Source organism: Brienomyrus brachyistius, chromosome 18, assembly GCF_023856365.1.
Source record: "Brienomyrus brachyistius isolate T26 chromosome 18, BBRACH_0.4, whole genome shotgun sequence".
Taxonomy (NCBI): Eukaryota; Metazoa; Chordata; class Actinopteri; order Osteoglossiformes; family Mormyridae; genus Brienomyrus; species Brienomyrus brachyistius.
The window spans coordinates 1,147,267-1,174,636 of NC_064550.1; the positions used below are offsets into that span (position 1 = coordinate 1,147,267).

Genomic DNA, 27,370 nt, shown 5'->3' on the forward strand with positions numbered 1-27,370 from the left:
GTGCAAGTTTAAACGGGAACATGCTTAATAAGCCCCGCTGGCAGCGCAGATGTTTGTGGCTCCCGGTCCCACCTTAACCATCCCACGCATACGGCTGGGAGTCGTCTCTGGGGGTTTGGGCCGGGCTCAGGAGGCTCTGTCCCACCCAGAAACCGGCGTGATTATCAATCCCCTATCAGCCACTATCCTCTGGTCAGGCTTCACACTGCTCAGAATCGTAAGCTGCTCCTACTGCGCTGCTGCTGATTAGTGACTCACCCCCTGCCTCCATTCAGCGGCATGTAGACTCCCCTCTCTCCTTTGCCTCTCCCATCTTTAATCAGATGACCCTCATTACTCTTTGTGGCCCTGCTCCAGGTGATGGTCACCATAGTGACCGGTGTGTGGCCCGAGCAGCGGCTTAACAAACAGGGAGGAAGAGGAGGAGGTCAGCGAAGAGGATGCAGATCGATACGAGGACAGGAGAGTCGCTACAAACCATGGCGCCCATGAAAGTCTGAGCAGAACCCCAATTTAGCTAAAACCATGAGCAATTTCTGAAACTACTTTGACTGTATCAGGTCCGCAATCAAGAGTCAGAAGTCCAGCTAGATGCCATCACTTTACCTTCATATTTTCACATGATAGCAGGAGGTGCGTTTGGGTGCAGGTGTTTCCACTTACAGGCAGTTCTGCAGAAAAGAAACTCACTAGCACCCTCTTGTGTCCACAGATGTGCTGAATTTATACGCAAAGATGGTGTCACCATGCCCAAGAAGGGAAGGTGGAGTAGCCAACTGACCAGAGATCCCAGCACTCCCAGCTCAATGAAAGCAGGATGCGGTTCAACTGCCTGCTTTTGCTTTCCGAAAAGAGTGAAAGGGTGGTTCTTGTTATCATCAAATATATTGCACTTACGTGCAGGTTCACTTAGGTGAAGCAGTTTCCCATCTTGCTATTGGATTCCATTCAGCAGCTGCAGGTTCTTATTCAGTAGTGTGCAGGGTTCTAACTGCTAATTAGCTAAGCTAACTTTTTATTAGCGGATTAATGTCTCCACTAATTTTATAAACCTTGCACTACCCTACTGGGTCGCGGAGGGTCCGGAACCTATCCCCGAAGCTATGGGCACGAGGCAGGGAACATTCCAGGACCGGGGGCCAGCCCACCACAGGGCACACTCACACACCATCCACTCACACGGGCAATTTAGTAGCTCCAATTAGCCTCAGCATGTCTTTGGACTGTGGGGGGAAACCGGAGGAAACCCCACGATGACATGGGGAGAACATGCATGAGTAAGGGAAGAAGGGAGCAAGAGATAAACAGATGGACTGGTGCAGCGTCTGCAGTAATGTGGAAGCTGTATCATTCTGTTACAGAGGGAAGAGGAGCTGGAAGGCAAAGGTTTTGATTTATTGGTGGATCTACATTCCTACCCTCACCTATAGTCATGAGCTCTGGGTAGTGAGCGAAAGAATGAGATTGCGGATACAAGAGGCAGAAATGAGTTTCTTTTGCATGGTGTCTGGTTTCAGCCTTAGAGATAGGATGAGGAGCTTGGATATTTGAGAGAGGCTCAGAGTAGAGCTGCTGCTCATCTGTATCGAAAGGAGCCAGGTGTGGTGGTTTGGGCATCTGTCTAGGATGCCTCCTGGACGGCTCCCCGGGGAGGTGTTTCGGGCATGTCCAACCAAGAGGAGATCCCAGGACACGCTGGAAAGATTTTATCTCTCGACTGACCTGGGAACTCCATGGTATTCCCCTGGTGGAGCTAGAGGAGGTGGCTAGTGAGAGGGAGGTCTGGGCATCCGTGCTTAGACTGCAGCCCTCACAACCCGACCCCAAATAAGTGGCAGAAAATGGATGGAATATGCAGACGTTCCTCTGCTTACGAACTTTCAATTTACGCATTTTCAGAGATACGAACGAAAAGGACTGTAAGTACAAATTGCTTTAGTTGGGCTCCCGTTTCCTGTCCGTAACATCAGATTTTATTCTGCACACCAACTCCGCCGAGTACGACTTCTGGCCACTACTCCCGCCGCGCAGCAGCGTAGCGTGCGTACTCACAGCATCCTAGTTCTTTGTACTTGCGTATACCCAGGGATTGACAACTGGTATGCAAGTTCGCAATCCCCCGTAAAAGCGATACGTGCTGCAATCGATTGTTGTAACAGCATGAATGTGTACGCATTTTATGTGCATTTGCACAAATATGAAAAGACATGATCGTATATTTTAACCTTTATATGCTAATTTATACTTCATTTGCAGTATAGAGGTTAAAATGCACGGTAATTTCTTGGTATACCCACCTGGGTCACATGTGTGTGGAGTTTGCATGTTCTCCCCATGTCATCATGGGACTTCCTCCGGGTACTCCGGTTTCCCCCCCACAGTCCAAAAACACGCTAAGGCTAATTGGAGTCGCTAAATTGCCCATAGGTGTGCATGTGTAAGTGAATGGTGTGTGAGTGTGCCCTGCGATGGGCTGGCCCCCCATCCTGGGGTGTTCCCAGCCTCGTGCCCATTGCTTCCGGGATAGGCTCCAGACCCCCCGCGACCCAGTAGGATAAGTGGTTTGGAAAATGGATGGATGGATGGATGGAGTTAATATACAGGTAAATATGTTTACATTGCATAAGGGTAAAATGCATAAACACAATCATAAATATAAATGTTCAAAAACTATTACATGTAAAAATGTAGTGCAGTCTTCATTGCAACATATTTTTCGTATGTATTAGTATATAGCCATGTATGGTCCAGGCATCCCAGATTCGAGTCTCCGCCTGGGTCACATGTGTGTGGAGTCTGCATGTTCTCCCCATGTCGTCGTGGGGTTTCCTCCGGGTACTCCGGTTTCCCCCCACAGTCCAAAGACATGCTGAGGCTAACTGGACTTGCTAAATTGCCCATAGGAGTGCATGTGTGAGTGAATGGTGTGTGAGTGTGCCCTGCGATGGGCTGGCCCCCCATCCTGGGTTGTTCCCTGCCTCGTGCCCATTGCTTCCGGGATAGGCTCCAGACCCCCCACGTCGCAGTAGGATAAGTGGTCTGGAAAATGGATGGATGGATGGTCCAGGCATATATTGCAGTTTATTGGAAAATATAAGCTCTAGTCTCCCATATATGGAAATGTATAATATATTCACATATTTTTGTTTCATAAGGGTGTGTTAAATGGCATGACACACTGTGTTTTAATTATATTTACACATCTTGCAAGCTCTTTCATCCAAAGCGACGTAGAATTGTAGCAGCTGGGCTCTAAACGTCTTAAGAACCCAGCAGTGACACCCTTTGACTGAGCCTGGGATTTGAACCAGCTATCTTCCAATCACAGGCACAGCATCCTGGAGTACACTGATTAACACTAATTGACTGAAAATTAAGGGAATGTTCGTGTAAGAGAACTGTGTGCGACTGTGATTCCTGTCGCTCCTCAACAACGCAGAGCTGGAAATGACATTAGACACATCACTCAGAATAATGGAGCTGCTGACTGTTTTTACAGCTACGTATAGACAGGACGTTTTAAAACGGCAGCACGCACACAGCAGGTTTGTATGAAGTATTTATTCAAATCTTTAACGAAGAAATATGAATCAGATAACTGGTACATGTGTTACGTGGCTCTGTGCTGGCCTGTAGTTTGTGTCTACTAGTCTGACAATGAGAGAAGACAGCCAAAGTAAGCAAGGAATGCACTCAGGATGAAAAGAAGGAGAGAGAGAAAAGGGTGCCGGACTCAGCAGGGGAGTGTATGAAAGCCAGGGGAGGCGGGGCTAAAACAGGAAGTGGCCAGGCAGCATGGATCTACTTCCTGTGCATCCAGACCTGACTGGACTCAGGGGTAGCAAGAGATGTCTGTGTTATGAACATTGGTCTTATGTTTCCAGCATCTTTCTCACATCAGTCAGTTTAAATAAAATGTGCCTCTGCCATTTAAAGCAGAATTAAACATTTCCAGTTTCTTACCCTAAGTTAACCTAAGTTAAAATATATAGTTTTTAAAAATCTAAAATACAAAACATGTTAGTACATCAATCTAAGAATGTACAAAAGAAAAAAGGTATAAATCTGATAAAAGACTATGTGTTGTGAAAAGACCTGCCTTTACCAGTTAATGTGCAATGCCCGAGTACATTCCGTATGTCTAACACCAGTTGGCTACCTGCTTACGGAAACAGTGACGTGTTCGAGGAACACGAGGGGGATGCAGCGAGGGCACCTTGTTCTCTGCTTGGCATCAACACCACTAGGTCTCTATAAAAGGCACGAAGAAAAGATAATGAGGCAGCAAAGTAATGATCGAGCCCAGAAAGGCAAAGGGTTCAAGGCTGCGAGCGGCGGACTTCCTCCTCCCAACTCTGATTCAGGCGAACTGCTCCTCTTCCTCATCTTCCTCATAGTAACGGTTCCTTTTAATCAGCTCCTCCACGGTCAGATGCTCCCCGGCCTCGTCCACCTCTTCTCCATCCCCAGACTCGACTTCTTGAGAGCCCCGCTTGTGCCAGCTATCGCTCAGGACCCCGGGACAGATGCTTTGGCACATTGGGAATGGCGGCTGCTCCTGTCTTCCTTCTTCGAGGAGGTCCACCATTGGCGTGAAAACTTCATCTTCCTTCTGCACCACCTCTTCCGGCTCAGCTTCCTCATCCTCATTGTCTGAGGCACCTTCTTCCCTGCTGTGGGGCGTGGCTACGGGTGATCCTGTTTCAGGTGAGCCCTGCCTCTCCGGCAGACCCCCCCGTGGGCACTGGGGCTCTCTGGGGGCAGAGGTGGGGGAGGGACTGGGCCTAGCCAGGGAAAAGGGCTGGCTACGTTCCTTCAGGGAGGAGCACCGACGCAGGTTAGCGAGCTCAGCACGTTCAGGGCTTTGTGTCGACAGGGACTCCTTGGCGCGTGTCTCGGGGGGCCACTTGGCTCGACTGGGCCTCATGGCGCCCTCCTCCACAGCCGTTCCAACCCCATCCGGAACCTTCTCGCCCTCGGCAGATGGTGGCCAGGAAACCTTGAGCCGTCGTGTCTCCAGAGCTCTGTCTGGGCCGAGCTGGTCTGACTCGGGGACCATCTGGGCACGCGTCTCCAGGGATGCGGCCAAGACATTGACCTTGGCCAGAGGTGACTCCTCTACCATCGAGCTTGTCAGAATGTCCTCAGACTCCACAAGCTCCTCCTTCTCGGCTGTGTCTTCATCACCGCCCTCGCTGAGGGGGGCCCACAGCTCCTTGTGAGGTCTGTGACCAAATCCCTCATCATAGTTGCCCTTGGCCTTAAACAGCTGGTTGAAATGAGGCTTGCAGTAAACACTGTTGTGCAGGGAGGCGTAGTTCCCAAGGCTGGCCACCGGAGGGCGACAAAGAAAAACAAATGAGAGAACCGCACGATTCCTCTCCCAGAAAAATGTCTATGCGGCGATCTGTACCTGCCATACCTGAGTTTGGTGTTGCAGTAGGAGCAGCGGAAACACGCGCTGTGGTAAATCTGCTGAGCAGCCACCAGCCGCTCCAGCGGATACACCGTCTTCAGGCAGCTCACACAGGTCTCCCATGCGGCCGATTGAAACTTCTACACACAGACACTTTGCTAATGACATGCAACCCGATGCCCGCTCCACCTGAGTGTTTAACTTGGGCTGTAAAAGGCACACGAGACCGTGGGAGTGTGGGAGGACTTACCCTGGGTGTCCGGGGTTGGCTGTGCTCATGTGACAGACCCAGCAGGGAGCCAGCACTGTAGTCGCACACCACTGCCGGGCCTCCTGAAAAACAGGAAACGACTGCTGTAGGCAATGCCCACACACAGATAGGAGGAGGTGCGTCACTCCTCTTGCCTAGGCACCCCTGACACTCACCGGCGCTGCTATCGATGGTGGAGCAGGCCGTGCTGATGGGGCCAGAGGTCGGGTCCTGAGGGAGGTGGCGAGGGTGTCTGTTAGCATATTTATTAGCCCGCATACACACACTTAAATCCTGGGCAGGAAAGCCCCTCGCTTTCCCCAAAGTGAATCTGCTGATGTTGTAACATTCAGTGGTCACGTGACCTGGATTCTCACCGTGTTGGTGGAGTCGGGGGGGACGTTCTCCTTCTGTTTTATGGTATGGATGCGGACCTCAGGTTCCACTGGGTCGCTCTGCAGACACGGGGGACAGACCAAAGACAGGTCAAGGAGGAATCTAGAACAAATCAGGGACATTTTATGAAATCAAATCAGGACACATGGAGGACGGCCAAATTGTAAACACCCCGTCTAGCTTCAGTGATACCCAACGATACTGTTACTGAGCTGTGGATGCTCCAGAGGACATGTCCAGAATTTGCAGCATTCAGCTTAAGCAGATTCAGGTACATGCCCAAGACCGGTGTGGAGTATCCATGACACATGGTCAGGTGACACACGGATACAGGGGCGCTGCTAAGGATTTTGGGCCCCATGAAAAGAATCTTGACAGGGCCCCCCAACACAGTTTATTGGGGGCTTCTCTGGGCCCCCTCTCAGTCATGGGCCCCGAGAATCGCCATCGTTTACCGCCCCTTTACAGCGCCCCTGGACGGATACAAAAACAGTTCAGCGACTCACGTTTTGCCCAGCGGATGACGGGGTCTGTTTGGACAAAGCTGCCTGGTACTTGGCCATCCTGTCCCGCAGAGGTGTGCTCTCCAGGCGGTTGGGGGACACCGGCCGCTCCAGGAGGCCTGGGGGGGGGGGGGGGGGGGGGCATGGATACTTAAAGTGCTTCTGGTGTAACTCCCCTCTTTCGCTTCCTCTGTGCCGCCTCATACCCTAACCTTCATACCTTTGTCCTCCAGGTGATCCGTGTCCTCTGAGAAGATGCCGCTTACGCCAGTCTTCACAGGTTCTTTGGACGCCTGACCAGAGAAAGACATCATCAGTAAGGATTGATGTCAGTAGTCTAATACTAGTCTCACGCCACTTGTACCCTATGCAGCACGTCCATCCCACCTCTGCACCAGAACATTCCAGCGTGGACGGGCACCAGCTACGTGACGCTTGGCAGCCACCCTTTTACTAATTTTGCCCTTCCTGCCAAAATCCCGCCATTTCTCACACCTAAAGGGAGCCTTTATCTGCTCAGCGATGCGAATTGACTCCTGGAGTTTACAGCGATTTCCTCACAGGTCCTGCTGGATTTCCTGGCATCGCTTAAACACACTAGTGCGGCACGAGATTTATAAATAAAGAAATATAAGCCGCTTCCTGGGGTAGATCTCAGCGGAGGGGTAGGGGGTGAAGCCTGCTGTCTGGCCTCCCGGAGCAGAGCGAGGGAGCTGATGCCAGTGGGGGTAAGACTCTTAGCAGGCCAGCAGCTGGTGTGTTTGTGTGGCCCTGGATTAATCACTGCTGGCTGGACAGGGGGGGATAACAGCGACCTGTGCAGGTGAAGCACAGCTCACAGGGGCTTGGGCACCAGCGCGATACCCTCTGCCCTCCACAGCATGAGCTCCAGGCCTGCAGAATGGTGAGGCTATTAGTCCAACCTGGAGCATGCGCACAGCCTGACACACAGCACCACTTCCCCGGGACCTGCTGAGAGTGATTATACCCACAGAATAAAGGAATGCACCCCCGATTCTTCAGACAGTCAGGGGGCCTTGAGGTGGGGGGGCTCGCTCATAAATGTCCAGCTAGGGCTGGATTAACAGTAAGGGGTGCTGGTCTTGCTCCATCAACACACATAGCTCTGGGGTGTAAGGCAAGAGCGCCACCCACTGGCCAGCTGCACCACTGGGCTAAAGCCCTGAATAGCTAAAGGCCCTGTGAAGAGTTAACTGGTCGGTCTCGCTTTGTGTGACTCTATTCACCCAAAATGCATTTCCTGAGGGGGTGTTTAGCTCTTAAGTTAAAAGGCTAGATTGTCTGTGGACAGTGGGAGAACATGATGATGATTTTATAAATGAGGAGATAAGGTAGCCCTTCACAGACTTTAAAGTCACGGAGGACTGTGAACATGTTGTTTGGGATCCATTATCTGTTATTTAAGCGAAATGCAACATCTTAGCCCATTCTAGCATGTCCCAGTCAGGGCGCTGCAGGTTGTGGAGGAAAATGAGATAGAGAATGTAGCACAAAGGGCTTCAGCGGAGAGGTGGTAACCCGACACTGGCGTGACACACACACACACACGCGCCGCTCAGGGACCGGCCTGGGTAGCCCCGCCCCACGGCCCTCAGACACTCGGATTACGCGATAAGCCAGCTGCTTTCCAGCAAGCTGTTGCATGTAGCTGACAGGACAGCACAGGACAGGCCTGGGGGAGTGAGGGGAGCAAGGTGATGGAGCGGACATGCAGAGGGTGGCTCATTCTGCCCGGAGGCTCAGGCAAAGAAGCAGGGAGAGAAAAAGAAAGGGTAAGAGATGGAGGAGGGGGAGAGAGAGAGTGGGAGGGAGAGAGAAAGGGAGGGGGAAAGGGGACGAGAGAGAAGGAAAGAGAAAACGAGAGGGAGAAAGGGGGAGAGGGGAAGAGAAGGAAAGAGGGAGGGAGAAGAGAAAGAGAAGGGGAAAAAGGGAGGCTTTGATGGAACAGAAGAATCGAGTGTAAGGGGAGCTGGGCTGGGGGCGCATACCTCTCCTATCACATCATCCCTGCTCCAGGTGTCCACACGGGGGTGTGCATGTGTGTGTGTGTCTGACTGTAGGGTGTGAGTGCAGCCCACATGTGTGAGCATGTACGTATGCCTGTACGCTCTCAGCAGGCAGAGCTTCAGCTGGCCTCATCCTCTGCTCTGCCTTTAAGCTGCGTGTGGTATTTCCTGTCAGCTGACAAAGGTCACATGATGTGAGCAAAGTCAGCATTTATGGAACCAGGACTGAGGAGGACCCTGAAAGGCCAGGATAGCGTCACAGACGCCGGTCCGCACAGCCACCTGCGACTGCGGTACTCCAGAGGAACACGACCAAGGCCTTCAAACCCTATCACACGATCTGACCTCACCCATGTTCTGCTTCCATCCTGGCATAAGGTTGCACTTGAGTGGATCCAAACACGCTCTGGGAACACAGTGCGTCTATCACAAGCCGCATGCTCTAGGAACACGAAGCATCTATGACATGTCCTGTGTCACACATGCCCAGGTGACCCCTACATACCATCCTGCTTTCCCACTCAAAGGGTATTCATGTGTCATGTTACGTATGCAGGAGGTAGGTCTTCCAAGAGCAGGAGAACACAGATAAAAGGACACACTACCTTACAGACACATACCTGACAGTGAGAGAGGAGGTTTATGGGTCAGAGTTAGGACACTGCCTGGGCAGTGGAGGATGGTTAGGGTCATGGTTAGGGAGGAGGGGGTCAGGAACTCACCTTGTTCGGCGTGCCCCCTCCTCTCTCAAACATCATCTTCAGGCTGTTGAGAGGCACGCTAGGCTTCTCGGCAGGGGAGCTGGGTACCACGGGGGTCCGGCTGGCACCCGCCACCACCTGTGCCCACTGCTGGGCTCTCTCCATGAAGACCTCCTCCTCCTCCGGGTTGTGTCGGGCTCTCTGAGGTGAGGCTGGAGGTGGTGACTCTGCGCAGGGGATCTCCTCCCAGTGCCTCCTGAGCACGCTTAGGTTACCGCCGCGGACGCTGGGGGAGAGACTGTCCACCACCTGCCGGCAGAAAGCAGGAAATATGGCTGTGCAGGCATCGGCACCAGCTGCCAACCGGCAGGTCGGACGGTTCACACAGCAATTCACATGAGAACGGAAATGCAGAATCAGGAATGTGGCACTGGAAACAGAGAGTGTGGAAAATGGAGTCGGGAATGCGGCATCAGGAATGCAGTGTGTGCAATGAAGAACTGGGAACACAGTGTCGGGAATGCAGAATTGGGAATGCAGTGTGTGCAATGAGAAGTTGGGAATTCTGGGTTGGGAGCAAAAGACTGGGAATGCAGTGGCGAAACACAGAGTTGAGAACATGGAGTTGGGAACGTGAAGCTGAGAATGCAGAACAAGGGAACAAAGGACCGAGAACATCTTGTCGGAAAACACAGATTTGGGAACACGAAAAATGGAATGTGCAGTTGGGAATGCAGAATAGGAACGAAGTGTCAGGAATGCAGCTTCGGGAACATGGAGTTGGAACGCCGGGTCAGGAATATGGCATCGGGAACGCTGGGTCTCACTTCATCAAAAAAAAATGAACAACCAGGTTACAGGATCCCCAAGGAAGCTCTGCACCCCATCGGGTTCGGTTGCTTTAATGAATGAATGACAACACAGACTCCAAGAAGGGTGCAGAAGGAAAGGGAACCGCGGCTGCTGACGAGGGCATCACGCCGCGTCTTGCCGTCATCATCCGAAACTCCCCGCACCGTCATGCCAACAGCACAATGTAGGCGATTCTCAAACAGAAAACAAAGCCCCAAGGGGAGAAAGATGATACAAGCGTGGGGCAAGGAACCTGCAATCCTGAGGACCTTACTACTCTGGAACCTGCGCACTGGTCGGAAACCCCAAATTTCCGAGGACCTCGTTGATCGTAGCGCTACATATTTGAGGACCTCAGTGAGTTTCTGAAGACCTGCAGTCCATAGAGCATTTCCAAACAGCAGCAGAAGACCCTACTAAAGAGCGAGCAACGTACTGGAAATAAATGCAACAGATCATCTCCACACTGACCGTGTCTATACAACAGTCTGCCACCCATTTCACCGATCTCACACACGTGTCCCCTTCACAATTTCCCCACACTCTTCCGTGGGTTTAATGAGAACCATTGCAGTTTGTTCCAGAAATCCTCCTCCCCAAGTCATATTTCAGCAATTCTACAGGACAAGGTGGCCCCCACAAGAACGAAACGCAGGCTGGTGTGAGCAGGTCTACACACGCTTGTCTTCACCAGCAAAGAACAGGACAGAACATGACAGCAAACACGGCAAGCGGTCAAAGAGAGCTCAGCTTTGAAAGAGAAGTACGAAACCTGGCAGAGAGTCGCAGCGGCACCGGCGTCCTGCTCCGTCCGCCTCCGTGGAAATGAGCAAAGATCTGCCAGATGTTTGCAGTTAGGGAAGGACTGTGGGATGGCTCGCCCACCCCCCAGAGCTGTGGGGGGGGAGGGGGAGGGGAGGAGGACGCGCAGAAAAAACAGGAACAAAGCAGGAAATGATACATTTTAGGAAAACTTTTAACCCTTCACTGCCCAAGACCTGAACTGTAATGAACTTTTGACAGAGAAAAAAAATCTGAGCAAAGTTCTTGGAAACTACATATTTCTTCAGGTTCTCTATGGTGACACACACTTTTAAAGCGGGAAGCAGCAGTTCCAGATCTCCAGGCAGAAAGAGCTCCATCCCCACACCTTCTCAGAGCAGCCCCATGCGTACAGTGACCGGGGGGGAGGGCGGTTATATGACGCTGGAGTTCTGGCTTTCTAGGATGCAAATGCGTTAAAAGGCAGAGGCCCGACTTCTGAATGGGCCCCCTGTCTGAGGACAGCATGCGCCTCTCGGCGTGTTTGCCTAGAAGCAAATTCAGAACCACAGCCAAAAAGGTCAGGTGAGACTGGGGGGCGGACCCAGCTGCCGCATGGCGGTCCTCTGACGGGTGACAGGAACCGCGGAGAGACAATCACACGCGCGTCTCACTCCCAAAAACTCCAACATGGAGGGCGAGTGGTTAATAAGACAGAAGAACCTAACCTTTACTTAGCCGGCCCTAACCCTACCACACATACCTTATACTTTAAACCAACAACCTCAGCACAGAAGCATTCAGGTAGGACCTCGTCCCTGCAAGCTGCCTCCTGCTGGCTGCCCCTCCATCCCGGACGAGCACGCAGATGCTATCGCTAATGCTAACCTACTGGGATTACCTGCACATTAGGGAGCCTAAGCAAGGATCAGGGATTACAAGGGGACACTCAGCCCTCAGTGCAGAGCCACGGTCACATGACCCTCGCCATGCCGACGGATCTCTCTCTGCTGTCGGCTAAAGGCTTCATGAGATAAATCTACCTTGTGAAACAACTTTCACGGTTCCTTATTTGAACTCTTCCAAAGTACATTCAATTCAGCCACATCTTTTACGGCACTACGGTCTCTGCCTGTCCTCTTAGCAACCTCAAGATATTAACAATTCCAGTCTTCTGCACTGCAGTGAAATCTGTCTTACGTGGCAATATGACAGCTTTGTTAGGTCAGATGCAGGTAACTGGCATCAAAGTTCCTCAGAGGGAAGACGGCATGAAAGATCGACATGAAATCGTTTTGCATAACAGTGTGGCACATGGTGTGTTGCGGTCTGGAAATTCCTTTGATTCCTAAAACACAGGCTGTATTGTAACTCACACATAAACAGTTTGTGGGAAAGAAAAGCAAACAGATAACAGGCAAATCCTTTTGAAACTATAAAATATTTTGCATACAAGCAGGATGGTTTGTTAATCATTTTAATGTTCGTGTAAAACTCTGGGAAAGTCCAGGAATAAACAAATATAAATCTATGCAGGAACGAAATTTATGCAGGAAATCTGACTAAGAATGAAAAAACGACGGCTTATGGTTTGAGTTGGAGAAAAGAGGTTCGCTCGCTTGAGGCCAGATCAGACTGGTGTGTGAGGTGCTCGTGTGACTGACTCCGCCTCCCTTCCCAGCATCCTGTGTTCCCAGTGTTCATGTCCGAGTGATACTCACTGCCTTCTTCCTGTCCCAGTTCACCTCTTCTGCTGCCTTTTGGTATCTGAGGTATAACACAGGAGAAATAAGGAAGAGTTGAAAACAGGAAGAGTCCCTGAAGACCTGACAGGACTGTGCCTTAATCCAGACCCCCCCCACCCAGCCCCAACCCCACACATAGCTCCACCCCCATAATCCCATTCTGAAGCCAGAGGACCACAAGCTGTTGTGAGGCTGTCTGGTTCGTAAATCACCTGCCTAAAGACATTTTTCTTGCCTCTTGCTGTGTCCAAATCAGTGCTGTCCTCTGCTGGACTGCAGCAGTACAACAAGCACTTCAGCCAAAATGCAGTTAAAAAGGAAAAATGCAGCTCCTGTTTTGCATATACAGAACCTGCTTTGGCTGCAGAAAGTGTTTGGTTGTGTGCATGACGTTAACCAGCTGTGCATGTAGAGCTGTCTTTCTGCATCATGTCCTGTGGGTTACTGTTCGGAAAGCTGTGCCATCGTGGCGGGTGGGGGCTGGATCACTATTAAACTACAGTCTTCTTAACACACTCAGATGCAGTGCAGGGAGGAAGGGGCCCCAAGGACAGCTGAGACTGAGCATCCAGGGGCCCCAAGGACAGCTGAGACTGAGCATCCAGGGGCCCCAGGGCCTGCTGAGACATTAGTGGGGCGAGTTTAAGGGAGTGAACAAGAAGGTGATCAGAGGACACGCACTTGGTGAAGCGGTCGGCAATGGCGCTGCTCCTCCCCCTCACGCCCACCAGGGAGATCTCCTTAGCAGTGACTCTCAGTGACTGTGAAGCCCACTGCCGGCGGGTAAACAGACTGGCCTCCATCTCTGCAGTTCCAGGGCCTGGACACACAGAGAGCAGAGGGGCACTGTTACCATTATGGAAGGGTGGGGCTGAGAAAGCCTTCAAAGCCTGCAGAGTCCGTTGTTTAATAACAAAGCCAGCACTACCCAGAATGCACCTCAGGCAAGCAAACGACAGCGTATCCTCCCTGACCCTGTGACTACCACACGAACCACCCATCTGTCACCACACTTACTATTCAATAAACGCCCTCCTTATTTAGAAGAAGCTGAAGCAGCATGTTCTGCTAACCGGTTAACTAGCTACCCTTTTCTGTCTATACACACCAAGAGTAGCGTTGTACAGTATGTGACCATGAAGCGATGGTGTCACTGAAGTGACCTTTTGAGTGGAACCTCAGAAATGAGAAACCCATGCCGGGCAGCACCAGTGACCCTGGGGAGACAGACCGCAAACTGGGATAGGTGGGACATGCAGCTTAGAGGCTAACACTGCAAACACAGACTGCAGTGGAACACACAGGCGGCCCCGAGTGGACCGGGGATTCGCTCCTGACATCACGCAGAGTGTGTTTCCAGGACATTACACCCCCAGGCATCAGGCCCAGGGAGCACTTCCTGCCGCATGCAGCATGTGTCTCCATGTCCAGGGATGTTTAACCTGGCAAAAGGAATCTTTTCATTTCCCCCTTTCCCTGGAAATCTGCCCAGAATTAGCAAAAGGCAGATTCCTTTGAAAGAAAATGTTTGCATGCCTGGGAATGGGTGGTGGTGGTGGGGAGGGGGGGTCTTTCCACCTACTTTTATCATGAATGTCCTGTCCTGCAAATCTATGGAGAGAGATTAGTCTCAAATTGTATTTGCAAATATATGTAGTACAATCTGTGTGTAACGCAAACTTCACAAATGTGTTTTATTATCCACACACAAATCCCTCTCCTATCTTGACACCTACCCATTCGATATGCTGGTTTCTGCCACCTTCATCCATTCAATCGAGCAAAGTCGGCAGTACTCCGATTAACTGCGAAGCTGATTAGTTTGCAGGAAATAAGTCGAGATAAAGTGATTGTGTCTGGATTTAAGACACATTAGCGCCCCCTAGCGGTAGCGGAGCTACGCGTCGATCAGCAGCGATGTGCGCGTGGACCGGGCTTCAAAACAGCGTGAGGGAAATCTCTAAAGTACGCCACTGAATTCACGTGTGTAGCATGATCCATAAATGCACTTGTAAGCATTCGCAAACCGCTCGTACATTTTAAAAATATACTATTGCAAAAAACACACACACAGACAAATTGTAAGGAATCTGTACAAACAGAAAGTTTGTTCAGGCAAATGTTCATACATGTGTGCACCTCATTCTGCATTTTTTAAATTAAAATTTACAAGACACAAGTTGAGAGATATTTATGGATGGATAGTAAAACACATTCGTGAAGCGTCTGTTAGGGATGGATTGTATTTATCAATTATACTGAGACTAATTCCTCTCCACACAGACCCAGCCCTATATACGTCATCGTAGGAGTTGCAGTAGAAACACAGTGTGCAGACCTGGCCAGACACACCAGTCCAAAGCCACAGGCCACCAATGTTCCACGCCTGACCAGAGGGGGCGCCAGCCTGACCCTACTGCGCTACACCTGAAATGGCTACATGACACCACCTTGTGGGTTGAGCTCAGCTGTGGTGCCATTAGGGAAAGCGAGGGGAGTCTTACAGAGGACAGACATCCCTAAAAACCTACCAAGCCGGGAAGCATGGTGATACAGGTCAGTGTGGTGCAGGAGGGACACGCTACACGCTAACAGACATGACTGATGATGAGCTACATCATAAAAAGGATACGTTTCAGAAAAGTCACACCCACTTTGCTTAAAGTGGTGCTAATTAACAGCCCCACCCCCACCCCACCTAATTAAGAGCACCCTGTCCCTGTTATTGGTCAAACCTTGCCTGGGGATATTTATATCCGACAGCAGGGAAGCTGAGCACCATGAAACCCCTTGCAGGGAGCTCATCTCCGTAACCAGTCCACATTAACAGCACTGGGATGATAATCACGTTTGGCAGCAAAGCCATCACAAGCCAGCTTGCCTTCTCATGTCCGCTGACAGATCCTGACACTGCTTTCTAACCTTGGATTCCTGGCCCTTTACCTGAAGCACAGTTCATCACCACAATGGCACCTGTGTGTCATGGGTAACGGAACAGAGTATTTCTTCACCATTCACTGGAAACTATACAGATTTAGCACAGTTGTAGACTGCAGCTAGTGTATAAACGAATACTGTAACCACACTACAGACTATTACTGCAGCCAATCGAGTAACACACTACAGAGTATTACTGCAAGCATCAGCCAGGGAAAACACTAATATTCCAGTTGTTATGCGGGGCCAATACTCTGTTGAGATTAATATTCCAGTTATAGTATAAACTCTGTGTAACTTGATATTCTAGACCAACATGTTCACCACAAGTTCCTCGTCTCAGCTTAGAGCACCAAAAACAGGGAGTGTCACTGGCTGCAGCTGCCCCAAGTTCATTCTGCTGGAGCCCTTTTTGTCCTGAAGTGGAAAATGTTTGATGAAGCCCCTACCAAACTTACCTTTGGTTTTAGTAAGGGATCCGTCTTTTTGTTTTACTCTCGGTGCTTTTCTCTCAGGTGTGTGGGGCTGTGAGTCTTTGCGGCTTATTGTCTCTCCCACAAATCCCAGGCTCCAGATTCTCTTCCACGGTGCGCTAGTCCTTCAGGGCAGCTCCGTAACAGTCAGCACACTCAGTGAGCCTGTATATGTGTGTGGGACTGGAGGAGGCGGGGTGACCTGGTCATGTGACTCGGTGCACCAATGAGTGCTGCTTTTCACCTGCCAGGTGTGCCCTGCCGCCCAAATGTGTCTCTGCTCTTCCCTGTTCTCTGTAAAGCGAGCTCATGGGAGGCGTGTACACTTGTGGGTGGGTCAGTGTGTAAGTCACTGTCTGGTTTCTGGGAACAGTGGAAACTCCCTCCAGCCTCCTAAGAAAGAGTGAGGCTCCCACTCAAGATGAGTCATATGATGAAGGAAACATCACTCACTCATGTGAAGAAAAATACTGGTTCAGCACTCTTATCCACAAGGGGTCAAGAGCTGGATGCCATCAATGGCCCCAAACCACCACAGCAAGGGCTTAGTCTCAGCACCTCACTTATAATGCCAGACGGGCAGAAATACATCACAAACTTGTCGCAAATACTTGCTCATCAAAGGTAACAAGATAAAATACAAAATACTGGTGTGAGAAATGTATTTAGCTAAAATACAAGTAATTTGTAATTTGAAAATACAAAAAATACATGTATAGTAACAGCACACAACAAATGCGTGTACAGAACAGCCCTAGTAATTTTTAATAATTACAAAAAAAAAAAAAGTCAGCTTTCCCTAACTTTAAAGGGAATAATATTTTTGTGATTTACATATGTTATAGTGTTAATTGTCAATGAAAAATGACTTTTGTAACATTACGTGATGAGACCTCAACAGGCTGTACCTGCGGAAGCGGGTTGGGGTGGCTGTCGCGAATCTGCATTACAGAACCGCGATATGAAATGATAAACGTGTGTATGGCGGTTACGGTCACAGGTTCACAACTCTTGCGCCCTTAATTTATTCCCAGTGTTGCGCACAGTATTAGTGGCGGTGGCTGACAGGGGTGCCAGGTGTGTGTGTGTGCACGCGCGGGGAGGCGCACAAAGGGTTTTTAACATTAATTATCATAATGCCTGAATTTATCGCTATTTCTGACAGTAGGCTGCTGAGCACGCACAAACGCTATAAATACTCCTATGTTTAATTGCTACAAATTAATTTCGTTATTAGGAACAAAAGTAGCTAGCCTCATTTAACGCTACTGAAGGCTTCATTATATGTCAAACCACAAGATCCTAATGCCTGAGCTTGTATGTTGAAATTAAGTAGAATGGCACTAGTAGGCTAGCAAGTTAATTCACAAGATCTAAAACACTGCTGTTTACTAACTGCTCTGTTTTTATGTCCTATAATAACATCCGGTGAGCAATTGTATATCTTGTGAGTCATACTTTACCTTACGGTAATTAGCACCGAGCACCAAGGTGTTTTTAATGTCCTTGTATTACTGATCATCGGTAAAACTAAGCTCACAACGAGCACGCTGGGCCCAACGAAGCATGTTAGGTGATTTACTTGCATCTAGCCGAAAACGGTGATAGGCTGTATTTAATAGTCTGTAAGCCTGGATTAGGAAGGTTCTTAAAATAACAGAAAATAAAGAAAACGACGTATTTTATTAAAATGTTTATATATGTAAAATGCGTAAAATATGATCTCAAAGTATTTTGTTACAAATTACACCAGATTATTTTTTCCATCCAGCAAAATACAATTTAAAGAATACTCAAAAGTAACTCAGTATATATTTAAATACATTTATTTGAAATACTGCAGATCTCTGCCCTATGAAATCTGTAAGCACATGGTTTACAGGCTGAAAAACATCTGAACCTCTTCCAGTACATCTTCAACGGCATTTTCCAGAGGAAAGGCTGTGCTCACGCAATGCCCTTCCCTGCGTTTGCAGGAAATGGCAAGGAGGTCATGTGGGATGAGTCATTGCTGGAGTGAACATAACAGATGTTGGGGTACCTGCAGACACAAGTAGAACAGACAGGCTGCCCTTCCCATCTACGTACTCGTTAGTGTCTTAGGTGACATCACTCTGATATGATCTGCTGCTACATTCCTTTTTAGGTAGAATATCCCATGACAGCTTGGTGAACTTAACATTATGCAACCAGCCCCAACAGTTTGAGTTTGCAGGAACTGGAGTTGGAGCTGAGCCATAACTATTATGAACCTGCTAAGAACACATTGCTTAAACTCAAGAAGGGTCCCTCAAAGAGGATTCTGGGAAGGGTGGATGTCTCTGGGGTCCCTCCCAGGGAACTCTGGGACTTGTGGTTGTCTCTGGGTCCCTCACTGGGAACTCTGTACCCCTGGAGTTCTGGTTGTTTCTGGGTTCTGCCACAGGGAACTTTGGATGGTATGCTTGACTCTGGGGTCTCTCACAGGGAATTCTGGGAGTTGTGTCTCTGGCCAGTATAGGTGTTGCAGCCACCTACAGAAGAAGCTATGGCTTAACTGTGAGCCAAAAGCCTGAAATAACATGGTGGAACTACAAAGCAAAGTGAGATGCCTGACCAAGCAGATGCAGGAGAAGCAGCATCCATCTTTAGCAATGATGTATGTTGTCCAGCCAGCCTATCAAGCTCTTCAGAGTGACGTGAGAAAAGCGCAGGGCACCATTATCTGTGGGTAATGTTCTGTGCCAGATGGGAATCTGTGTTTGACAAAAGCAAACATGAAAGTGGAGCACAGAGATGAGCATCAGAGCCTGGAAATGTGCTTACACTGTCAGGGGACTGATGTTACTGTATATACTGAATAAGAGGGCTGTTTAAGAGTACATACCAGAGTACTTTTTAAGGGTATATACCTGAGGGCTGTTTAAGGGTACATATCAAAGTACTGGTTAAGGGTACATACCAGAGTACTGTTTAAGGGTAAATATATGAGGGCTGTTTAAGGGTACATGTCAGAGTATTGTTTAAGGGTACATACCAAAGTACTGTTTAAGGGTACATATGTGAGGGCTGTTTAAGGGTACATACCAGAGTACTGTTTAAGGGTACATACCAGAGTACTGTGGGAACACATGTGAAGGCTGTTTAAGGGTACATATGTGAGTGCTGTTTAAGGGTACATACCAGAGTATTGTTTGAGGGTACATGCCAGAGTACTGTTTAAGGGTAAATATATGAGGGCTGTTTAAGGGTACATATCAAAGTACTGGTTAAGGGTACATACCAGAGTACTGTTTAAGGGTAAATATATGAGGGCTGTTTAAGGGTACATACCAGAGTACTGTTTAAGGGTACATACCAGAGTACTGTGGGAACACATGTGAGGGCTGTTTTAGGGTACATATGTGAGTGCTGTTTAAGGGTACATACCAGAGTACTGTGGGAACACATGTGAGGGCTGTTTAAGGGTACATATGTGAGGTCTGTTTAAGGGTACATATAGCCAAGAAGCCAGCCAGGGCTGCCTGCACAAGACAAAAACAAATGTAATCGGCAATTGGTTTTCTATTGCTCATCACGTCAATAATATCATGTCATTGCATGGCTCAATTAACTTTGCGGGACTGGATGCCCTGATTCTGGTTTGTGGGCTAGGCAGGCTACTGCTCAGAAGTAGGAGATGGGGATGGGGGTAGGTTGAGGGGAGAGTGGGAATCTATCAAATAGTGCACCTCTAACTTTGTACAGTTCTGATGCAATGCTTAAACCAGCCATATAAAGGTATACAGCTATTAAATATCATTATGAGTACTAGACATAAAATGAAATAGGCTAATATCACAATAGTATTTTTGTTAGGCAATAATAATAATAAGTTTTATTTGTACAGTGCCTTTAAAACACTCAAGGACAATAATTCAATGCTCTTTTTTAAAAATGTATATACTACAATTTGTTTCTATTTGTCTTTGTTACTTTTTTTGTCTGTCTTTATATTTATGTAGTTTTTCATTTTACCATTATTAATTTATATAATTCCAAATGTCTTTATAACAATGACAGTGCTGAATGGTACAGATGGGGGTGCGAGATGGCAGGAAATACCGAAGGGGGGGGGGGGGCTTCGCCCAGGTTGCAGTGCAAGCCAGAACTGCCACTAAATCAGTGTTGTGTGGGAGTACATATCAGAGGACAGTAAAAGGGTACAAACCAGAATGTTGTTTCAGGGTATATATCAGATGGAGCTTAAGGATAAATACCAGAGTATTGTTTAAAGGAACACAGAGTACATTTTAAGGATATATCTCAAGGTTCTCTCCAAAAGTCCGAACACACATTCAGTGTGTTAAACAAGCACCTTGTCAAATTCTGCTGGAAGACTGGGAATTGTGTGGATTCTTGGAAGAAAAGAGGACTCTTATTAGTGCTGGGAGGCAGGTGCACACAGCAGCCGGTAATGAGTTCGAGGATTCTGTCCCATGAGGGGCCCACAGGTCGCAGTGCAGCAGTGATACCCCACAATGGCTCGGTTTACAGTCACATGACACAGAATTTGTACAGTCACTTTGCATAACTGGGTGCGGTGGGTACAATTTGAATAAGTGGCTTGAAGGAACGGCATCGTCATGAAGAACCTGGCAGGACTTGTCTTCACAAAGATCTGTGAGTGAAGGGCGCTCAGCATGTTAATATGTTCAAGGGATTGAAATGTCCTTCTGTTTAAAATTCCTAAGGTCAAAGACACTGAATAATAATAATAATAATATCAGTCAGGTGAAGTTAAGTGTTTTTGAATGGAAACTCCCAACAATACAGAGCAGATGAGATCTGCCAGGTGGAGCTGAAGTGTGAGGAACCGCTGGATGAGCAGGAAGCCGCCCTTGGTCTCAGTCACTTATGATTCATTAACTGCCTTGACCAAATAAACTGTACATTCAATGACACTGAACTGATTTAACTGCCTGCTCTGTCTACAATAATATCAGTTACTATATTTAGCAGCAGCTCAGTATTCATGGCAGACTGGCATTCCTCCATAAGGAAAACTGACGCATCAGTACATTGTGCATTCTATAAGAAAAGGGCAAGCGTTGACCATTCACCACCTGCAGGACGAAGAGCCAAATCCTACTCCAGGCCACACGGATTTGAATCTATACTCTGCAAAGTGGCGAAGAGCCGATGAAGCTTCCTGAAGCCTTCGAGATCTTCCCCATATTGTGCCAGAATGTGTTTCAAGTCTTCAAACCTTTTTTTAAAACATAGGGAGACCCCAACTGTATATTACAAGTGTGTCAAGTAGGTCTACTATAAAAATACTATAAGTGTTTCGTTCAGTTTGCTCATGTGTATTTTCAGTCATTATATCTTCTCAATAAAATATCGTGATGGGGCGTGTGCCTGTAGCTTCTAGAATAAGCTCCAGACCCCCCGCAACCCTGAATGGGACAAGCAGCTACAAAAAATGGATGGATGGATGGATGGATGTGTTATTGCTGTATGACAGATGTTTGGAGCAATGCAACCCTGGCCAGTACAATAATGATAAATAATATGAATATAATCATTTACATTTATTCATTTGGAAGATGCTAGTATCCAAAGCAATTTACAGCAAGGGAAAGGAAACCCAGCCTGCCACATGTAAGGTGAGAATTGGGTCAAAGAACCAACAATGGAACTAATAATATATATATTAAATAATAATAATAATAATAATTATTATTATTATTATTATTATTAGTAGTAGTAGTAGTAGTAGTAGTAGTAGTCGTATTTTATATATAAATATTCATTCATCTTAATGGTTCACAGCTCAAAATGTTCCAAAACATCCAAAGATCGCCACTTTCCATAATGAATGGAATGCAGTGTTTTCTTTGTAATGCAACAACGTATAACAATGTATAGCAATCAATCGCAACCGCAAAAGAACCCCACCATGCCCAAAGGTTTTATCTCGCTTTTATGAAGCCGACAGGATCCGAACCTCTGGACACCGCAGGACGAATCGGACGTCATCGGTCACGTGATAATGCATGAACGAAGCAAGCTCCTACTGCCGGGCTCGGTGTCAGAAAAGGTTTGAACTCCGAAGCACTAGGGGGCAGTAGTGCGTACCGACACGCCCTTAACGTACGGAGTTGTTCTTGTAGGTTATTTTTATTTCCTTATTTATTGTTTCAGAAAAGCCACAGACAAAGACAGATAAAAGGTAAGCGGCTCTTCTCGCCGGATGTACAGTTTATAATAGTTTATAATAGTTTGAAAGTAGAGTGACGCTCCTCGGGTTAGAAACGCGAGCAGTATTCTCTTATCCTGTGTTTCGAGTTTTTAATTGGGGTTAATCGGGTTGCTCGCCCGCACCTGACCTCATAGTACACGCGTTACATCCTGCGCAGCGCGCACCTTAAGGCATTTTGAAGTGCATCCGTAACGCTACAGAAGTTAAATATATTTTCGACGTGATTTCCTTGGCAAAACGGGGTAAAAATCCTACGTAAAGCCTGTACAGCATAATTTAATCAGATATTTTATTGTTCTGTAACAATATTATTGAACCACTGTGTGACGATGTAAAATAATTTGTATATTTTGGTACAAAATAATATATAGGTATTACTTTGTTGTACACCATTAATATGAATATGTATCAGATCTACAAAAAATATATATAGGTTGGTTAAAAATATTAGTGATGTGGGTTTAATAAAAATAAGTCTCGACTTAATTTTTGTAATTTTTTGCTAATTCAGTACACTGTTAGCATCCAAAAAATGTACATTTAGCAGGTCTGAGCGGGCGGCTCTTCTCTCGGTTACCTTTTTTGGTTGCCCCATGGCTTAAGGGGCTGAGTGGGCCCAGGGAGCTGGGGGTTAAGGGCCTTGCTCAAGGACCCAGAGACATGCTCAGGCTGGGTTTGAACCAGTGACTCTGATTAAAGGCACACAGGCTTAGCCCACAGCCTCGCTGCCCCCAATGCCTGTGTCATTGAGAGCATGATGGAGTAGGCAAAAAGGGAATTTGCCAGTGGGGATCAATAAAGTGTCATTAGAATATTTTTTACAGTTGAAATCATGTTTGACTCCTGTGTAAAAATGTCAGAATAGAAGCGATCCATACACACTACTTTGTGTAAATGTGCTCGATAGACATGGAAGAGCAGCCAGCAGAGGGCAGTGTGCCGTTGCAACGGTGGAAGACCAAGCTGATCGACATTCTGAGTGCAGACCCTGACTATCTGCTGCAACACGCTCATTCCTGCGGCCTGCTCACCATGAGGAAGTATAACAGCGTCAAAGCCATGAATGACCCTTCTGAGAAGGTGTGTGAGGTGCTGGACTGTGTGATCCAGAAGGGGGAAGCTTCCAGCAGGGAGATGCTGAACGTTCTGAGGAAGAAAGACATGCTGAAGACGTTCCCGAAGCTAAGGATTCTCAGGAATCTCCGGCAGAACCCCAGAGGTAGGAGCCCCGCCCTCCTCGGGCGCTGAGCCTCCTGTGGAGCTCTTCATGGCTGACGGTGGTGCTCTTCATGGCTGACGGTGGTGCTCTTCATGGCTGACGGTGGTGCTCTTCATGGCTGACGGTGGTGCTCTTCATGACTGACGGTGGTGCTCTGACGTTCCACATGTCTCTGGTCCAGGACCCAAACGGAGCAAAACGAGAAATGAAGAATGTGAAGAAAATGTGCCCAACAAGAAACCTAAGCGTAAGTCCCCCCCGGCGGTGTCAGATGGCCACATGAAGGTCTTCCTCACAAGATTTCCACTTACCTTCTCAATAGCTTTGTTTTTTAATTAATCTCATATTACAACAGTGAATTTTGCAACTACATAATTCATATACAGACGCTGCCTGGGTTATGATGGTCCATGTTACGATATTTTAACTTTCTTTTCAGTCCATTATTCAATAAATTGCATGAAATATCCAACACTTTATTATAAAATAGGCTTTGTGTTAAGAGTTTGCTCAGTTGTAGGCTAATGTAAATGTTCTAAGCATTTTAATGGCTAGGCTATGATGCTTGTTAGGTGTACTGTATTAAAATGCATTTTTGCCTTACGATATTTTCGCCTTATAACAGGTTAATCGGATCGTAACCCCATTATAACCTGGGGAGTGTCTGTATTTTGTAAGAGTGCCTTTGTTTGCTAAATTTACATTTAAAATCTCAACACATTCCAGTTCATTGGCTGTAAGTGCATTAGTGAGACTAATGGATTGAAACACAAAACTTGTCCGGTGCGCAAATTTAATTGATCATAGACCCCAGTAATGAACTCTTTTCTGTGCAAAAATGACATGAGGTGGTGATGTTCATCAGCGGTACATCAAGAGCCTCCCGACGACACTATCAAGCTGTGTTTCATGGTTCATGTCCATTGGTGGCCTAAACCAAAAACTATACCACTAATCTTAGAGGTTTTACTTGGTCTTTTTAAAACGAATATGGTCTTATTTCACACTGAAACCTAAATAAAAGTACCCAGGACCTGCCTAGTTAAAAAAGTTACTCATGCTCAGTATTTAATATTTCCCTAACATGGGTAGGCTGTAGTTACGCTTCCAGGGACGTGCGAGTCAGGCTACAGCATAAGCTAAGATATGTGATATGCAGCTGCCGATGGCATAGATTCTACACAGAAATATAAATAAGCCTTAATACGCTCCTCGATGTGTGTGGACTTTGTATTAACCTAGTAGATAAACCAGATGAAATTTGCAATAACGCATTTTACTACAAATGTTGTGGTAACCTGGAGGTGTTATGCATTATGGAAGCTGATGGTGAGCTGGCGTGTGATTGGTTGTTTTGGCTGTGTAGGGGAGGAGCTAGTGACAGACAGACAGCTGATGCTCCTGGCCAAGGGTGTGGACCACTCCTGGAGGCAGCTGGGCATCCTGGCTCTTGGTCTATCCAACGTGCTGCTGGACCAGGTGGAGGAGGACAACCGGCATCATGTGGATCGCGTGTTCGCCATGCTGCGTTCCTGGCGCATGCGAGAAGGCCGACGGGCGACGGCGGCACACCTGCACCACGTGCTGTCGCAGGGTGACATCAGCCTGCTGCCCGAGAGCCTGGATGTCCTCCTGTAGCCCCGGATAAATATGCAGAAACTACACGTGCATTTTTGATTGATGTAGCGAGCCTGTTAAATGGGCAGTTAGCAATACTGTTTTATTTACATTCCTTTTATACAAAACAAAATATTTTGTCAGCATTACTACACATTTTCGCAATCGGTATCATTGGATGACAAGGACGGTGTGGTTTATGGACACTTTCGTCTTCCAAATTTCCAGAAAGATCCATAAATCTGTGTAAGCACTCGGCATACCCGTGGTCCCTGTGGAATGTTCCAGCTCAGGGTGTCCTGGCAAGAAGTTGCAAGCTTTTCATAATGTAAAGGTCAATAATCATATGATTTGTCAAGGAAACAAAGATAATTTGTAATCTTTATGAATCAATTTCAGAAAAACTTTTTCTTATTTCTGCTGTTGGGGTGGCATGGTGGTGCAGTGGTTAGCACTGTTGCTTTACACCTCTGGGACCCGGGTTCAAGTCTCCGCCTGGGTTACATGTATGTGGAGTTTGCATGTTCTCCCCATGTCGTCTTGGGGTTTCCTCCGGGTACTCCCGTTTTCCCCCCCACAGTCCAAAGACAAGCTGAGGTTAATTGGAGTTGCTAAATTGCCCGTAGGTGTGCATGTGTAAGTGAATGGTGTGTGAGTGTGCCCTGCAATGGGCTGGCCCCCCATCCTGGGTTGTTCCCTGCCTCGTGCCCATTGCTTCCGGGATAGGCTCTGGACCCCCCGCGACCCAGTAGGATAAGCGGTTTGGAAAATGGATGGATGGATGGGTTTCAGCTGTTCCCACAGCGGATCATCTGTTTCCATTTCTTCCTGTCCCCTGCATCTTCGTCTTGCACAATAATAATTGATACTTTATTGATTGATATGAAATCATCTTTACGCCTCCCTCAATATGCTCTTTGTAGAGTAAGTTGTTCACAAAGGGCAGCCACCCGTAACAGCGCCCAGGGAGCTGGGGGTTCAGGGCCTTGCTCAAGGACCCGCAGATGTGCTGAGGCTCTGGGAACCAGAAACCCTGTGATTATACACACACAGGCTTAGCCCACTGATCCCCACACTGCCCCAACATATACATGTTGGAGTACTTATCTAAATGGGGACCATCTATTCATTTCTTTGGGGAAAACCCTACTCTCAGTCAGGACGACCTTAAACCCTTGTCCAGCTCTAACTTTAACTAAACGAAATACAAGACTTTTGGCATTTTTACTTTTTTTGATTGCGCTTACAGATTTTTATAAAATCTATGTTATCCAAACGGCAACCTGAAAAATGTCCCCAAATGTGATCTATAACACCCCCCCCCCCCCCCCCCAAAACACACGCACACACCTTCACACCATTTTCAGAAAAGCCATAGCTAAAAAAAAATGTGGCCAATGCTCGTTTAGGTAATGAAGTCCAGCTGACACTAATTAAAATCTGTAAAAAGAGCCAACTGGCAGAGATTGCAGGGAGAGCAAAGCCTCTTGGCTTCCTGAAAGTGAAACTGAGTTTTTATTGTTTTGTAGCATCTGTTGACACAAGGCTTGTGATTACTTGCCATAAAATCCTGACAACCTGTATGATAGTACGGTAATAATGAGAACTGCACTCCACCATTGTTGTTTAGTTTTGTTGCCAGTTTTACTGGAATATGTTTCTTTCTGAATGCAGGAAGCTGTGGGCTCATCGCCAGTGACTGCAGGGCAGTTGAGGGATCACATCAGGCAGTGAGGTGCAGCACCTGAAAGTTGGCACTGTATACAGAGACCCCCTTTTTCTAGAACATTCCATTATTGCAGACTTTCTGATATTTTTTATTTTTTTTATACAAGTGAATGGCTGTATTCTGAAGTTACAGGTTGTGGAAAAGTACAGTATCAAGGGGCAAGTTAACTTGTGGTTATTACATAAAGTGCTGTTGTAACTCAAACAGTGCTGGTGTATTTTGTACAAAAAAAAAAAAAATCAAATAAATGTGTCTCAGGTTTGGGGGGGGGGTGCAAAAAAGTGTATTGCATTATGTGACTATGCATTCCCAGTTTTTTTTCTGCGTAGTTAATTTCATACTTAATATTTAAACTCTTCCTAAGCAAAATTCTTGTAAAAAAATAAATGTTTGAAAAAAAATGTGACGTCTGAGGTGCTTGGGGGGCTGTTATCTGTTTGTGCCTTAACCTTTCTCCTCTCGGCAAGTATCACGTTGTTTCACCCTGATGTGTTTTCACCCTTGTTCACCCTTGTTCACC

The 27,370-nt window shown here is 47.5% G+C and overlaps 2 protein-coding genes across 4 annotated transcripts; one reads left to right on the forward strand and one right to left on the reverse strand.

Annotated features, from left to right (window-relative positions):
• Positions 1-3,546: 3,546 nt before the first annotated feature.
• On the reverse strand, positions 3,547-16,275 carry lima1a (LIM domain and actin binding 1a). The gene is made up of 11 exons (XM_048983927.1): positions 16,048-16,275; positions 13,334-13,472; positions 12,629-12,674; positions 9,315-9,602; positions 6,786-6,858; positions 6,569-6,684; positions 6,044-6,121; positions 5,843-5,897; positions 5,667-5,749; positions 5,423-5,556; positions 3,547-5,327 (listed from the first exon to the last, which is right to left on the reverse strand). The coding sequence occupies exons 2-11, from the start codon at positions 13,453-13,455 to the stop codon at positions 4,361-4,363; spliced, it is 1,962 nt and encodes a 653-aa protein (XP_048839884.1). The 5' UTR covers positions 13,456-13,472; positions 16,048-16,275; the 3' UTR covers positions 3,547-4,360.
• Positions 16,276-22,136: 5,861 nt separating this feature from the next.
• zgc:174906 (uncharacterized protein LOC571548 homolog) lies at positions 22,137-27,237 on the forward strand. 3 transcript variants are annotated; one of them, XM_048983946.1, is made up of 5 exons: positions 22,291-22,527; positions 23,193-23,504; positions 23,686-23,751; positions 24,871-24,983; positions 26,796-27,237. In XM_048983946.1, the coding sequence occupies exons 2-5, from the start codon at positions 23,195-23,197 to the stop codon at positions 26,853-26,855; spliced, it is 549 nt and encodes a 182-aa protein (XP_048839903.1). In that variant the 5' UTR covers positions 22,291-22,527; positions 23,193-23,194; the 3' UTR covers positions 26,856-27,237. The 3 variants fall into 3 exon arrangements, with proteins under 3 accessions (XP_048839901.1, XP_048839903.1, XP_048839902.1); XM_048983944.1 differs by lacking the exons at positions 22,291-22,527; positions 26,796-27,237 and adding an exon at positions 22,137-22,255 and having other exon boundaries at positions 24,871-26,454; XM_048983945.1 differs by lacking the exon at positions 26,796-27,237 and having other exon boundaries at positions 22,293-22,527; positions 24,871-26,454.
• Positions 27,238-27,370: the final 133 nt, after the last annotated feature.